Source organism: Ricinus communis, chromosome 10, assembly GCF_019578655.1.
Source record: "Ricinus communis isolate WT05 ecotype wild-type chromosome 10, ASM1957865v1, whole genome shotgun sequence".
Classification (NCBI taxonomy): Eukaryota; Viridiplantae; Streptophyta; class Magnoliopsida; order Malpighiales; family Euphorbiaceae; genus Ricinus; species Ricinus communis.
In genome coordinates this window covers 7375038-7391730 of record NC_063265.1, presented here as the reverse complement: position 1 = coordinate 7391730, position 16693 = coordinate 7375038, and the positions used below count along the sequence as shown (strand labels likewise).

General features: G+C 30.8%; 1 protein-coding gene and 1 long non-coding RNA gene across 3 annotated transcripts; one reads left to right on the top strand and one right to left on the bottom strand.

Annotated features, from left to right (window-relative positions):
- The first annotated feature begins 221 nt into the window (after nucleotides 1-221).
- On the top strand, nucleotides 222-2495 carry LOC107262337. The gene is made up of 3 exons (XR_001536227.3): nucleotides 222-406; nucleotides 520-1372; nucleotides 2134-2495. It is a non-coding gene; the product is annotated as an uncharacterized LOC107262337 (long non-coding RNA).
- Nucleotides 2496-2827: 332 nt separating this feature from the next.
- Nucleotides 2828-7871, bottom strand: LOC8281230 (protein DETOXIFICATION 53). 2 transcript variants are annotated; one of them, XM_048380023.1, is made up of 4 exons: nucleotides 7668-7871; nucleotides 7450-7524; nucleotides 7195-7311; nucleotides 2828-4617 (listed from the first exon to the last, which is right to left on the bottom strand). In XM_048380023.1, the coding sequence occupies exons 3-4, from the start codon at nucleotides 7285-7287 to the stop codon at nucleotides 3223-3225; spliced, it is 1488 nt and encodes a 495-aa protein (XP_048235980.1). In that variant the 5' UTR covers nucleotides 7288-7311; nucleotides 7450-7524; nucleotides 7668-7871; the 3' UTR covers nucleotides 2828-3222. The 2 variants fall into 2 exon arrangements, with proteins under 2 accessions (XP_048235980.1, XP_015583126.1); XM_015727640.3 differs by having other exon boundaries at nucleotides 7195-7524.
- Nucleotides 7872-16693: the final 8822 nt, after the last annotated feature.

Genomic DNA, 16693 nt, shown 5'->3' with positions numbered 1-16693 from the left:
TTTATTGCTAATATTAATTTAAAAATAATATTAATAAATAATATTTTATTAAAATAATAATATAAATAAAATTTTTAAAATTAAAAATATTTAAAAATAATTAATTTACTATTATTTTTAAAATTATTAAAAATATTAAATAATTAATTATATTATATTATATTAATTTTATAATTAAAATAATAATAATAAAGCGGTACAATACACTCTCTTAGACCGCTGCCAAATTATAATTGCATTTGTCAACTCGGGCGAGGGTCACCTTCCACTCCCTCTTTGCTCCTTTGCATATCAAAAGAAAAAAAGGAAAATTAAAGAGGAAGTGTCAGCTATGCAATGCGGTAGAACTAGCTGGCAAGGGGCTGAGTATTAACATTCTATTTCAAAGATCGAAGGCTCCGTGCAAGTAAGCTAATCTAACTTCCAGCTTTCTTTTTCAAGATTATAACATGCTGGTCTAATGCTAATGATGTACAATTATATATCTTTGTGTATTTATTTTTGAAATTTTCCAAACAGAACTCAAAAGGAGTTGATTATAATTCGGCTTTGGATCTAGAATGAGGAATCTTCTTCCGGATCTAAGCGGAAATTTACCGTAGTTTTTGATTGAGCAGAATTGATTTGGCTGTTGTTTCTAATTAGCCGGGGACCCGGTTTATGTCTGCGCGTATCCAATATTAAATTCAAATCAATTTGTGGGCTAAGAGATCAGCTCCCAAAGTGAACACTGAAGGCAATTTTGTGGCATTGTTCAGTTTTGATTGATTTTTATAGTTCAACTTTTTCCTAATATTGACACGCATCCTTATCGTCTGCTAAAAGTATTTACTTTTTGTTTTGTTTTTTTTTTTTTTTTTGTTTTTGCTTACAAAACTAAAACATTTACATGTTAACAATCACATTTCAATTTATTAATCACTTTCTGCTGTAAACTCATTGTCACTCTAGCTCCAGTAATTAGTGAGAGTCACTGATGTTGATTTACTGACTCCACTGTACGTTTTTTGTTCCCTACTGGAAACTTATCTTTGATTGCAGCTGCAGGTCTTTGTTGGCTTAAATTAAGTATCCCAGTCTTATTGCTAACACTATTTCTCATTATCTCTACTTAATTTGAGCATTTGCTATTTTGTTTCATGGACAATTCAGTTTCTATTGTGAACTTGTTTATGGTTCGACTGTTCTATAATGATTCAATATTATAATTCTTGATATGCTTGTCTTATTAAATATATGAGAGCTTGCATCTATTTGATTCTTCCAGTTCGTATAATGTACCAGAAGATTATACTGGCTTTTATTTTGACAGCACTAAGTTCAGCTTTTCTATTCAACAACTAAATTGATTTGGGAGCATGAGAAGCTGCTGGTATCTTTTTGTTTACTTATTCCTTCCTTCCTTTTGCTATCGATTTTACTCTTGTATAGTTATTAATTCGTTTCACTGCCATAGTGATCTGGATTCGCAGTTTACAGCTTAGGTACCAATACCATGACAAACACTTGGTGCTAACATGGCATTTGGGGAAGGAATGTTTAGAGGGTTCTTATTATGAGTGCTGCCTTCTAAATTATCGAACAAGTCTAAATAATTACTTACTGTAGCTTATTATATGCTACGGAGTCTTTGTGACTCTTTTATTCACATTTCTTGTTTGCAATCCCTTAAACCTTAATTACTTGCTAGTTTCTATACATATACACCTTGTTTGTGATTGTTTTTATGCTTACCTCATTTTTCTATCTTGAGAGTACACACATATATTATATATATATCCAACCCATGAACCCCACTTGAAATTACCTGCAAGGATGTACCAATTGAACTATTTCTAATAGGTAAAGTTAATTGTCACGTAATGGTGCTTTTTCCCTTTACTATTTTTCAGGCCACTAATAATTATGAGAATTATAGCTGATAACAATTGACCAGTATCATACCCCTTAGACTTCCTTCCTTGAATTTTCAGTACCATTTTCAAGTTTTTTAGCTAGGTTTACAATACAAATTAGTAGGCAACAACAATTCAACAAAAGATGGTTTACTTAAATTTAGTTTTATCCTGGTTCTTGACGTTTATGCTTCCATGTCATTAGTGATTGCTTATACAATTTCTCCTTTTGCCATAGTTTCTAGGTTTCTTTGCGATGTTCTGCTCAGACTTTGCTTGCAGATGATTGTGACACCCACCTCAAATGGATAGACATGTGAAAAGAACTATGACTGGAATGGCGATCTGAAAGCCGCATATGGCATAGAAATTAGACAAAGTGTGCTTACATACCTTATTCGCTTCTTTTAATTTCGTCTTCACATATAATTGATGAGGTAATTTATTCTTTTTTACACATTACTTAGATGATTCAGGCCTTAATATGGAACTTAAGGCTTTATTTGTTTCACCAAAAATATTTGTAAGGATAAACTGTCTGGTGCACGGAAAGTGCTTTCCTGATCAAAGAGAAAATGAAGCCAATTTCAAAGAAAATGGTTCTTATTTTCTGATAGAAAAGTAAACTCATTTCTGAATTTGAACAAACTTGTAGAAAAATCATATACCAATTCATTATTCAACCACCAGTAATGACCTCTTGCCACCACCGGCCCAATGAAACATGCCGGTCCTAGAAATATTTCAGAATTACTACTTTTTTTATTGACTTTCAGTTACATTTAATTATAAATAAAAAAAGTATGAAGTTTTGATAAATTTAGATAATGTCTGTTTTTTAAGTGAAAGAAAAGTATATTCTTTTGACAGGCATTAAAGTGATTTTTCATACCGTCACCAAAAGTATATTGTTGAATAAAGATTCCTTATAAAAAAATTACAACCTTCCAAAACATAAGGAGCCTAAGCTAAGTGGGGCAATTTTGGCGTAGGAGTTGGGGTGAAAATCCAAACTCGTTTTTACCCGTATTTTATCGGGTTGACAATGTGCAAGAACAGAACAGGGACGGGAAATGGTGTGGCTTCCCATACAATAAGGTCAGGTGAGAAAGAAAGAATGTTTGTATTTCCAAGACATAAATTTAATCAAATAGTTTAACTAATGTAACAAAGTAATTTGCAACTCTTTGAAAAGAATTTATCCGCTATCAGAAACACTGGCCCTGCATTTTATGAACCAAAGGAGTATTTTAAAATTCATTTATATGTTTAATCTAGCTCTGAATCTGTTAGAAATTGCTTGTGGACAGACTTGATTTATAGAGTCTCAATGATCAGTCATCAGTAAGCCATTTTCCAAATCGTCAGTCTCCCCTACAGCTGAAGTGAGCTCATCAGCTCTTTTAGCCTGGTGCCTCCAATCAGTTCGAAACACAGTGTACAGCATCATAGACACACAGCTCATCTGCGCTGCTAGTAACCCAAACCACAGTCCCCGGAAACCCATTTTAAGTTTGAAAGTTAGGAGAATTGCAACTGGCAACCCCACAAGGTAAAAGGCATACAAATTTATGCGAGCACCATCTTTAGGACGCGCAGTGCCTGTTAAGACTCCGCAGGCAGCCGTTTGGGGAGAGTTGCCAATTTCGCACAATCCCAGCAGTGGAAGTCCAGTTGAGATTAAGTCAAGGATCTGTGGCTCATTTGTATACATTTTCCCCCAGACTGAACTAAAGGCAGCTGTCAAGACAGCAGCCGTGAGTCCACAAGTAAATCCCAGGATGATCCCAATTATGGCTGTCAATCTGGCACGAGCTGGTAGCCCAGCACCCAAGGCATGGCCTACTCGTGTGCTCAAGCTGCAGCTTAGGGAAAATGGAAATGAATAGATTAAACCTGCTGTCTGGATAAGGATGCCTGTAGCTGCAACACTAGCCTTTGGGTTGGTGAGCAGGCCACAAAGAAACAGCATTATCTCATACCACCACCACTCCAAGCACACAGAGATGACGCTAGGCACCGCTAACGACAACAATGGCCGCCAGCCATTTAAGATGGATGGAGCAGTAATACCATGCCACGGTTTCAGCGGTGCTTTTGACACAGCCACGTAAATTAGCAAGCCTATGTTCATATTTATAGTATTACAAGCAATGGCTAATGCAACGCCTTTCACCCCAAGCCTCAAATGTATTGCCAAAAAGTAGTTGATTGGGGTGTGGAGGATCACTGCACCAACCGCAGATATGGTAAGGGGAGCCGTTAAGCCTTGAGTTCTCAGGAAGGATCTCATCGGGTGAAGTACAGCTTGAGCTAATAATTCAGGAATACAGAAGACCATGTAAACTTTGGCCACGTTAGTGATATCTGGATCCTGACCTAATCTCAGAAAGATGGGTTCGACATTTAGCCATAAAAAGCTAATGGGTATGGCGACAAGTAAAAGGAGAAGTAGAGTTTTAAGGTAGGTTTGGCTGATGACAGACCATCTTTTGGCACCATAGGCCTGGCCGCAAATAGGATCCATACCCATTGCTAGGCCTTTCATTACTGAGAGTCCTGTGATGTTTGCAAACCCAAGTGCCAATGAGCCTCCCGCTAACTCTATCTTCCCCATTCGACTCAAGAAGAGCATTGATATAACAGACCTTGAGTATATGAGTACGGTCGTCAAAATTATAGGGCATGCAATCTTTCCTAACGCAACCACCTCTTCTGTTACCTGCATGGGATGTATTAGTCAATGTTCAGTCATCTTTGACATATATATATTTGCATAATCCAAGATAAATTCAACCAAGAATTTTTAAAACAAATTGAGACTTTTCATATTTGTTTTGAATTTTATATTAGTAAAGATACTCTTGGCTAGCAATTTTAAACTTTGATTCAATGGTATTAGGATCATCTTCAGAGCTGCGAGTTGAAACTGTTTAGAAAACATAATTAGCTAAAAGATAAAACTCTCTATTATCATTTGCAAAATAGTATCAATTTATTAATCTTTTACTTAATGTAGAAAAAGACAGAAAAAAAAAAGTATTTTTCTTAGATAGACAAAGTGGTATCCAATTATGAAATAACATCTCCAAATAAAGAAATTTTGGTGAATTCTAAAGCACCATAACTTCCAATATCTTTATATCTTTATGTATTTATTAAATGAAAAAACAATAAAATTTAGATGAATTTACATTAAAAAAAATCTTTTTTTTTTGAAAAATCTACATAAAAATATTTTAATATGTGATTTTAAATAAAAGTTACATATTAAAATATTCTATATAAATCTGACCAAATTCTATATATTTTTAAAATAAATACAGAAAGGCGTTAAAAAAAAATTGCGTCACTATAAACTAGTATATCCTAATGACCATAAACTTTGCATGTTCTGCAATCAATATTAACATAATAATTTTTGGTTAACGAAACAATTACTTCAAGTCCAGCTATATTATTGTATCAACATGCTCGAAAAGTGATAATAGTTTATATTTTTCTTTTTTCTAAAAAAGAAAAAAAAATGTTTTGAAGATTTCATGATATCTATCGGGATTTAGGAGTACTTAATATTACTTTTACGAAAAGCAGAAACATGACATGGTACTTTTAACAAAAGCATATGGAAACCACTTTTAAGTTTAGAGATGTTCGAAATCAAAACATTCCGGAAGCACTTGGAAAGCAAAATTTTCTGGTAGCTTTTAACCTAAAATACAAGTAAAAAGTAATTCTGGAAAAAAAATACACAATAATAGCAAAAAATACACTATCACATGTGGAAAGCAGAGAATATCAGAGATAACGAAGCTTCAAAAGAAAAAAGCAGAAGATACTATACTATAAACTTTGTACTTCTTTTACTGATTTTAAGATTGCCCAAAAGGTAAGCAAATCATCTTTGCTAAGTTGATGGATACAAGAAACTTTGGAAATGGAGGGTTCTGGATAGGGCTTGGCTTTGCCTTCCTCGATCCTTATTCACTTTTTAAGTTCCAAAAACAAGGGAAGAAAATGAGAAAAAAGAAAAACATATTTAACTTAAAAAACTAGAAAAAGGTTGTGAAAGTAAATAATAAATAAACTTTTGAAAGTTATTGCAGATCAGACTTATGAATACAAGGAAATATCAACAAAGTTTGTTCTGTGTCATTTTCATTAAGATTCAGTGCAGTCCATTGGTCGTGTTCCCTTAAAAGTCCAAACACAAGCATATGGCTTTCTCAATTATCATGTTCCATCATAACGTTGTATCTTCGAGATGTAGTTGAGACTCAAATACAAATAAAATAAACAGTCAAAATGAAAAAGAAACCCAACAATTTGATAGTGGCATCACAAACTCTGATGAAAGATTTTATTTAATAAGCAGCATTAACAATTAATAAGTATGTCCAATTAATAAAAATATTAATTTTTGATTTTCTTTTTTAAGTACCATCAATTGCCTTGCCTACTTCTAAAATACTACTCACTTAGTAGTACTGATAATTGCTCTTGTCTTTGGACCCCACCATACACCAGGATATGCGGTTTTTGCATTTTTAGGAGCATCTTTATAAAGAAACAGAGAGCATCTCTTCTTCTGCTTCAAGTGATATATATATATATATATATATATATATATATATATATATATATATATATACTTTCAGGGATATATATTGGATGAATTAAAGAATTAAGGCCTGATTTTTTAATCAAAATTAAAAAATTTCAAAAAAAAAAAATCTTAAATTCTTGCTTTTCCATTAACCAATGTCAAATAAGAACTAAAAAAAGAGAAAAAAAAGGTCAAAATGGGGTTGTTCTAACCAACCAACATCAAATTGCATTAAAAAGAAAGATGACAAGCAAAACACAAGTTACAGAGATGAAGAGATGGAGAGTGTCCCAAAACAAAGAAAAGGTTATATATGATAATGGATATGACAAAGAAAACGAAAATGATAGTCCTTCTTGACTCCTATTTCGCCTTATACTATCATAACATAGTATTGCTTAATTTCCATATACCTTTATTCCAGGTTTGCCATTGACACATCACTTCTTAGTTTTTACCATACCCAATACAATGTTCACTTTTGGCATAACTATATTTCTACTTTCCATCAATTCATTGAGGAAAGGAAGAAGAAGGATATGGTGAAGGAGAAAAGAAAAAAAGATGATGATGAAACCAATGAACTTCGGTCTCTAGAGACAGTCGCAGCCAATTAAGCAATAACAAGAAATGAAGAAGATGATGAAGAAGAAAGAAAGGAGCCCAAAAACAAAACAAAAAAGAAAAGCATACCTCGTTTAATGGCAGCTGCTGTCCAAGATTCGAAGTGACTGGTATACGCCGGAGAAGTCCATGTAAGAATTTGGCTTCTCCTCTTGCTCTCATTGTGTCTTCATTGTATGCTCCATCCTTTGAAACCAAATGTTCACCATTTATAATTCCTCGAGATTCAGTATCAGTAGTACCAGGGCACATGTTTTTTTTTTCTCTTTTTCCTTTTAAATCTTTATCGCAGTTTTTTTTTGCAATAGAGACAGAGAAACAAACCTAATAACAACAAAAAGGGACCAGTTCCAGAGATGGGTTCTTCGCCGAATGCTGTTTTAGCTGATTAAACTACTTCTGCAATGCCAAGCAAATAAACACACATACATACACAAGAATATTAGTTACAAAACTTGTGCTTTGTACTTAACATTGTGACATATAATTTGATATTGTGGTCAGATATCAAAGAAGAATTGTTTTAGAAGAAAGAAGCAAACCTAATTACTATTTTAAAATTGCGAAAACTGGAAGAGAGAAGAGTGTGAGTCAGCGCTGGTTCCTCGTTTATGGCACTGGAAAAGTATTTGCTTTGATGTTGCAGAGAAGAAGGGAGTAGCTGAAAAAAATGGTTCGTTGGAAGATGGAAAACCAATTGGAACTGAAAAGCATGGACCTGCACATTCCAATGTCTTGGAATTTATATATATACATATATATATATATATATACTACTCCTACTCTACTCAAACTCGAACTCTAGTTAATAAATGAGCAAGTGAAATGCTATATTTTTCCACGTTATCTTGGTTTTTGCTTTTATCCAGCTATAGTGAGACACTGTGTCTCATTTGCTTAACTAGAAAGTAATCATTATTAATACAGAGGGTTTTAATACTATCAAGATGTTTAGCTACTCAATTAACTTATGGTTCAGATTATAACAAGTAAGGTCATCTGCAATTCTTTTTTTTTTTTTAAATTTTTGAAAAATAAAAATAAAAGATTTTAAAATCACTATCTTCAGGAATAAATTGTACTCTTGACCTTTAAAGAAAGGAAAGAAGAATAAAAACTATCTGGTCCACAATTGTGCCATGCATTATGGGTGTCCATAGAAGAAAGATTTAACTAAGTTGCAATTGCTAAAACTTAAGATAAAAATTACTCTCAAGAACACCCAAATCCCAGTTTGGACAAAGATGTGGGCCTGCAGGGGCAGAGTAGCACCCCGATACCCTTTTCAGTGGAAAAGGTAAACTTTAAACTTATATATTCATATACTTCCATTAAACATTTTTTTAAGGTGCAAATTTAGCTTTACAGGTTTGAAGCTGAGATTAGGCTCAGCTGTTATTACAAGAGATGCCTAGCCCGGACCACCAAACATGTTTATTTTACATTAAAAAAAATGCCATTTTATTTTGCAGCCTTTTTATTCTTATGAATATCAAAATAAATAATCAAATGCACGAGCAACATCAATAATTTATGCATGAATAATCAATAGTATATATGTATTTTTGCCAGAGATAAGACTACAAGTACAAGTAAGATACATCACAATCAGTTTTAATTGCAAAGTAAAGTAATTACATGAAACAAATAATACTTCATTTAAAGATTACAAACCTTAAAACTATCTACTCTCGGCCTTCAGGAGCATGCCACGTATATAATTAACAAGTCTTAGAAAGTCTTTTATGCATAATATGATGTATAACGCAATACATGACCTAAGCACTGAATGACAATTGATTTTTATTTGCAATATTAGAGGCAATAAAATTTATTATCATGCTTCAAACAAACAAACAAACAAACAAAAAAGAGAAAAAGAAGAAACAGAGAGGGAGATTTATTTATTTTATGTTCCAAATGTTAAACTTTAAAAATTGAAGAAATTTGGAATCAAGTGACTTTTTGGAATATTAAAATTGTATTTTCAATTGGGTTATAGAAATAATAATAATATTAATAAAGCAGTACTGTTGGGTTCTTTAAGACAATCCTATGTATTGTCTACTATGGCATTAAAAAAGAAATTAATACATGAGGGAGAAATCATTTCCTAGGACTCCCTTCTTAGCATTTTGTCCCTAAGCTAGACCAAGCACCTCCTCTTTTATTGTTACTTATTACAGGACTCAACATGTGTATTTACCTATTCTCCATAATTCATTATTAAAAAGATATTTCCTAAGTATAAAATATTCAATAATATCTCATTATTCGTTAATTAATATGATAATATTGGTAATATGTGACACCTAAATATATACAACACATTATAATATATTGTCACGGAATGATAAAATAAATAAATGCATCGAACAATATTTTTGTACCAGCAACAAAGCTAAATAGCACTACACTTTCACATCTGAATAATTGTTATCCTTTTTCTTTTGGGCATCAACAGCTGGATTTTGATTTATTGGTCAGTCTAGATTAAATTTTTTATCATATTTATTTAGAATTTTCATTAGGCTTTGATAGGTATGTTTCCTATTTCTAAATTTACACTGTGTCAAAATCAATTCAAACAGTTAAATAGACTTTTATGTTGTGTTGATGTGCATGCCTCTTTGATTTGATCACTGAAAAGAAATGTTTGAAGAGGAGAAAACTGATTATATATTTACACTTACACGCAATAAGGGTAACGATTTAAAGCTCTTAATTCTGAGATATTTTGCCTTTGGCACGAAAGTAAATAGTAAAGAAAATTATTAATAAAATCATTTAGACAGTAGTGGAAACTTCCACTATCTAAAATAATTACATCTCTTTAGTGGTAAGGGAGATACTATTAGAGATTTACTATCATATATAAAATTTTAATCTCATTAGTGATTCGTATTCTGCAATTTTAATGAAATGAATTGAAAGTCGCATGGTTGAAGAGACAACAAAGATATTAAAAAAAGTTACATGGAAATAAATATATTATCATTACACTTGATGTTTGATGGGAACTACAATAGTGGAGAAAATAAATTATAGCTTAATTATGATCTTAACAAAAACAAACATATTTTAATTTTAATTAAATCTCAATTAGTTACACTGCTATTAAAAAATATCAACATTTCATTTTTTTACGTTATTCCTTTTCTAATAAAGTGAAAGTGAAAGTGAAAGTGAGTATGTAAAAATGTATGTTTCAATTTATATACTAAATTAATAAATAATTAATACATGTTAAATGAGTATTAATCAAATGCAAAATATCTAAACATTCTTATTCATTACAATGTAAATAAAAATTACCTGCGAATGCAGGCCAATTTTGAGAGCGTTAAACCTTCTCAAGTCGAAGCCATATTACTTCCGATCAGGTCAACAATTTGTGTATTTTATTATTCCATTTCTTCCAAAACTATCATGCACGCACAGAATTCTCATGCACTTGTATAAATTATTGATGTTATCTTACCATTTAATATTTATTTCAATATTAATTGTTCAATAACAGAGAGAAAAATATGTAGTTGCAGTATGTCTCAGAAGAGAATTTCTTTTACTTTAATCTGTTTCCACGTATCAGACTCTGTGAGCAGATTAGCTCTTAATGCACAAAATGGTTTAAATCTTTTAAGTTTGATACATTTAGTCTTATAGTTTCCATTATATAAAAAAATATTACAAAAGAATATTATGTGATTTCATTATTTGATAATTTTTAGTATGTAAAATATATGATAAAAAATATTTTATTTTAAAAAAATATTTTATTTAAAAAAATATTAATTAGTAAGAATTTAGTGATTTCACTTCGAGCAATTATCATTATCAAATTTTTTATATTTGATAATATAAGTTTACATAGAGTTTAAGAAATTAAAATATCATTGTTTAACCGTTAAGTCGATATCATTAAAACAATGACTTTTTAAACTGCAATCTAATAGTCAAATAATAAAATTAGGGATTGTTAGCTCCAAACTCACGTTATTAAATTTGGACAGCATAATAATGATAGCTAATTGAAGTGAAAGTGATTTAATCCTTCTAAATTAAGATTTTTTAATGGTAAATTTTTTTTTTTGTAACCACTCACCTCTCTTTGTCTAAAAGAAACTACATATAAGTACTTGTGAAATAATAAAATCATATGATATTTTATGAAAGTGTTAAATTTTTCTTTTATTAGACCGGTGATATGGTTGTTGAATTTTTCTTTACGAGAGCGGTAAAGAGAGAAAAGAAACCCAATTTGATATTTAAACAATATAAAATCGATATATGGCTCGGTGCCATAGAATGAAGCGTTCCTGCAAAATCACAATCTATTACTCTATCATACGATTGATGATTATTAATTTACATATTTTTTGATAATTAATATTTATTTTTATTTTTATGTAAAAATATGTTTATTAATCTTCAATGGGACATTAATACTTCTAACAAAAGCTTTCGGGAAACAAACTTTATTTTCTATTTCAAAATGTTAACTATATATAAATCAAATCTTAAAATTCCGATTTCATTCCAAGTCCTTTTAAGTGCACGATAGTATCCTAAAACGAATAACTCGTACCACACTAATAACTAATAAATTAGAGTAAATTAATAGGCAACTTGTAATAGCTTAGCTAATTAATGAATCATTATTCTACACTAACCTGCATCATCATGCAAGAACACTATATATATATATATATATATATATGCCCCTTTTTTTCCCACCTTTTATTTGCAATATCTCCATGCTTTAACTTACTGTCAAATCATGCCTTCCACTGGCAAGCAGTTTATGCCTAACTTAAATATGGAGTTCTTACCCCTAAAAATACTAATTGTTTAACAGTAAGTGGGTGTGGGTCATGGATTATGTTCCACCATCAAACATATACTTTTATCGTTATTTTGCTACTTTTTTGAAAAAAAAATTGGCAAAAATAAACCAGCAAGAGTAAAAGAAAAAAGAGAGAAAGGAATTAAACACTAAGCTAAATAATTAATGTGACCTTTTTAGGTATAACCCAGTTCACGTTTTGACATGTTAAAAAGAATAATTAAGCTACTTAAGCTCTGATTTGTCACCTTTGGTTGGTCAGTGAAGTCGCCCACTTTCCAAGTTGGCTCTTGAATAACACCATAGGTTTCGAATCCATTCCATTTGTATAGGGCCTAATTAGCTGTGTAAGTACGGTTTTTATCATTTTCATGATTCATTTTAGGAGATCTAATTGACTCAAGTGACCAAAACTAGAAAAACAGAATATTTCTTTCTTTCACTCTTTTTTTCTGTCTTCCTTGACCTGCATTGCATGTTCTTTCTTCTGTAATCACTTAAAATTTTGTTGGGTGGAGGTTTCTTTTGTGTGTTTAAAAATGTAAGAACTAATATCTTAGTGAGCTTTAAGAATTAAGTTCTTAGGACCTTTTTAGGCCTTTAAGTTATCATGTGATTGGCCTTTGTACTTGCATTATTCTATCAGGATCACAAAAATATATGTTTGCTGCTAATCACTAACCTTTTGTTCTTTACACATAGGATGTTGGTTGCTTTCGCAAGAGTATTATGTGTAAATGGCAATTCAAGTTAGCAAGAATGGTACCTTGTGATGCCAATAAATGGTCAAGTCCAAGTTCCTCTTCTTTTCTTTTCTCTTTTTGATAAAAAAAGGGAAAAAGGTTATAAGCAAATAATGGGTTTATGTAGATTAATAAAATAAAATCAAAGGTCATGCTCAGCTCTATTTTTGTTTTGATTGGTTCTGATTACTTCAATTATATGAGTTTTGTGAAAAGCACAATGATGAAGGGTCATGGTCATGTCTCCTTTTCCCACACCACCATTCCTTTGTTAATATGTTCCGATTAGGCAGTTTCTCACCTTAATTATTGGATTCTTTCAATAAGACAAGTTTCAGGAATTTGTGGTTAAACATAGAGAAGCCGCCAATAGCAATTAATTTGATCATATCAAACAAACACCCTGCTGCATCCATAGATCGTCACAGGTTACTTGTTGCCCTTTTCATAAGCATATCATTTTCATTAAGCTACTAGGCCACTACTAGGATTATTGATCTCACCAATACCGCTTCCCCCCCTCCCCCTCCCCCCCCCCCCCCCCCCCCGCGCCAGACTATGACCAATCAATTCCAGATCATAAGGGAAACCCCCCTTTTATTTCTTTTCTGTTCTAATAAAAAACAATGGAACCCACATTCAATGAGAAATAATTATAGATCTTATCAATGATAAAAAAGAAAGTACAATAAAGAAGTATAAAAATAAAATTTCATTTGAATGCTGAGAATTATATTCTATTTTCCAATTGTGTTGGTAAAACTATTCTCACTTAAACTCTTTTATTTGTATGCTACTTCATTAGAAGAACTATCAATATCATGACAATGCCTAATGTGTTAGAAATTCTATTTTAGTATTGGTTACCATTAGTTTATTTTGGTTTGTGAAGTTAATATGTCTTAAGTTATTCTTCATAATATGGGTTTATATGTACTTTAATATATCAGTATGGTAAAATGACTAAAAATATATATTGAAAGACGCCTACATGGAACGAGAATGAGAGGAATAATCAATGTTTTTATAGCTTTTATCGCAGTAATTTGATCCAATGAATCAAATATAAAACCTTGCAAAATTTAAATATTCACGAGGCTTCATTTAACAGTTTTAACTTTTAATGAAATAGCTATTTTATAGCTCCTAAATTGAAAATTTGGCTCTGCAAAATAGCCTTCGATAATTTTTGAGGATTTTTCTTAATAGGATAATTTTTGAGTTCAGATATGGTCATTTACGTTAAATTATGAAAAAGAAATGCAAAAGAATATGGTTTAGCTTCGATGTGCTGGTGCAATATTCAGCGCAAGGACTTTCAGTTCAAGAATAGAGAAAAAAATAAAATAAAATCGGTGGGTAAGCTTATAGTATAGTACGTACTAACGCATAGGCCACAGAGTCATTATTAGCAAACTTTAGATTAGAATAAACCTACTGAATTTGGTTCTATTCGTACGTTTGATAATAATTGTAGATGCATGAAATACTATTATAAGCCTCATTCCTATAATCATCATAACCATTTCGTTATAAATTTTAATTTACTTTTGATATATACCAAAAAAATAAAAATAAATGCCATTAGAATAATAAATATGCGGTCATTAATGTTTGATCTCATGTTAGAAAAGTATACTACTAATAATCAAATGTTAAATACCAATTTAAATACACATTTCTAGATGATTGAAGCAAATTAGCAATCCATATCAAGATTAAAGATTGCCAACGAATAACTCAAGCAATAGAATATTAACCCTAGTTTTTCTTTATTCTTTCTTTTTTGGAAAAGAAAGCACATCATTAATTAAAGGGAGATCAGTACATCAAATGCAGTTTGAAGACAAGGATGTTTTGTGAGAAGTTCTTCGTGGGAAAAATCCAGAGAGATAAAACCCAAACTAAAAAGTGTTTAAAGCAGATAAAGTTCACTAGCCGCGAACAATTTGCAATAAGAAAAAAAGGTTTGCAGCAAATATAGGCCAGCATCTTCCCACCAAACTTTCACCTCATCTAGAAGAAGAGCAATCAATGTGCAAATTATGTAGCCAAACCAGGCAAGCATCTTTTTGCCAGACTTTCGCCTCATTTATAACAAGAGCGAAATGTGTATTGCTTCTCCTACTGATGGCCGAACTGCTATAGCAAGATTAAGAATATCAGCAGTGTCAAAACCATCTCCCGCCATTGAAGTATTCTCATTATACAATCAACTCCACGATATATACCGGTAGCATCAGATTTCAAGAGAAATAGTTCGAAAGAAATAATGCTTCTTCAATATATTTATACACAGAAACTTTTGATCGTTATAGAAAGTAGATTTCAAGCATTCACTTCGTATATCTGGGAAAGGCAACAAGTATAGGGTATCCAACTAATAAAAGGTATTAGACTCAAATATGTACAAAATATAATTATCCGAGTCCGTTTTAAATCTGTTTAAAAATTTAATTTTATTATCTGTATTCATATCAAATCTAGTTATTACTATTCGCATACTACTCGAACCCACCTATATCCGATCATAATTTATATTATATTTATGTATTTAATTGAGCGATGTATCATATCTGTTAAGTATAAATTTATATGAATAAATTTGACTAACAAAATATATACTTATTTAACAAGCTTGTTTAATTTATAAATATTAATATAATTTATAAAATCTATAATAAATCAAATTAAAATTAAAAATATAAATAAAATATTAATATTAAATAGATACTAGGTATCGACAAATGTAGAATCGAAATCCTATCTAAACCCGTCATTAGTATTAATAATTATATCTAAATTTGTCCAAATCCAATTATAAGCTTTTCAAACCCATTCTATTATGGCTACATACTCAAAGATATTCGACTAATTGTTATCTCTACAAATATATCAATTAGATACATGAGCTATCAAATTTCATATTTTATACAATGAATTATTATTTATTGAATGGCTTGAATTATTCATTAAAATAATGGCAACATTGTACAGAATTATAATTTTGTATGTTATGTGAGAAACATATTTCAAAACATAAATCCAGAAGTCCTAACTACAAACGTCCTAATTATGATATAATACAACAATTAATAGAAAAGATAAAAGTATAACAATCTAGTTATTAGACAATTACGATATATATATATATATATATATATATATATATATATATATATATATATATATATATATATATATATATATATCATATGTGATCTAGAACATATATTTCTATAATAAATCCTTGGTGTTCCTTTTCATATATAATAATTCACGTGATTATCTATCTATGTAATATACAGTTACATTCAAATAATACCCCAAATACTGAAACCCTAGAAGCATCGTACTCATGGATTTCCAAAGCAAAGTGGGCAAGTTGCTATTTGTTTAATTTAACTTGTACTGGATTTATATATTATTATTTTTCTGGATTTGTAAACCCAAAAGCATAATTATTGACAGGGTACATGCAGTCTTGGGAATTAAATTCAAACGGGTCCAGCAAGAAGAAAACCTCCCCAATAAGGCCATTTAATTGTACGAAAAGATACCAAATCTGACCAACCAAAGTTTTAGCATATGGAGTTGGCAGTTCTGAAGCAATAGATCCTACTTCTTTAATTTTCTTCCCCCTTTTTACCAAAGTAATTTATTCAATTAATTAACCTATGCATTTTTAATTTTTAACATTAATTGATATTAGCATCTATGGTCCCAATCTTGGTCGGCTACAATTTGGAAGGTCATACTAAACTAGCTCTACTTGTTAATAATTAAATATATATGTCAATTTCTTAATTAGTGTGTAAGAAAAATTTAATGCATGCATACATTAATATATATTATCACATGTTATAGTAAAACCACAATGCAATGAATGAACTCATTGCTTGTCTTTAAGTTAGATAACATTTTTTGGGATTTTCTATTCGGATAATGTTCTCTTCTTTTCAAGTTATAATAAAATTTA

Bases quoted from the DNA above. Each gene is read 5' to 3' on its own strand.
- LOC8281230 (XM_015727640.3), bottom strand. From the start codon at position 7,377: ATGTGCCCTGGTACTACTGATACTGAATCTCGAGGAATTATAAATGGT. The intron at 4,618-7,194 runs GTATGCTTTTCT...CATCCCATGCAG, and splicing joins AGCAGCTGCCATTAAACGAG to GTAACAGAAGAGGTGGTTGC.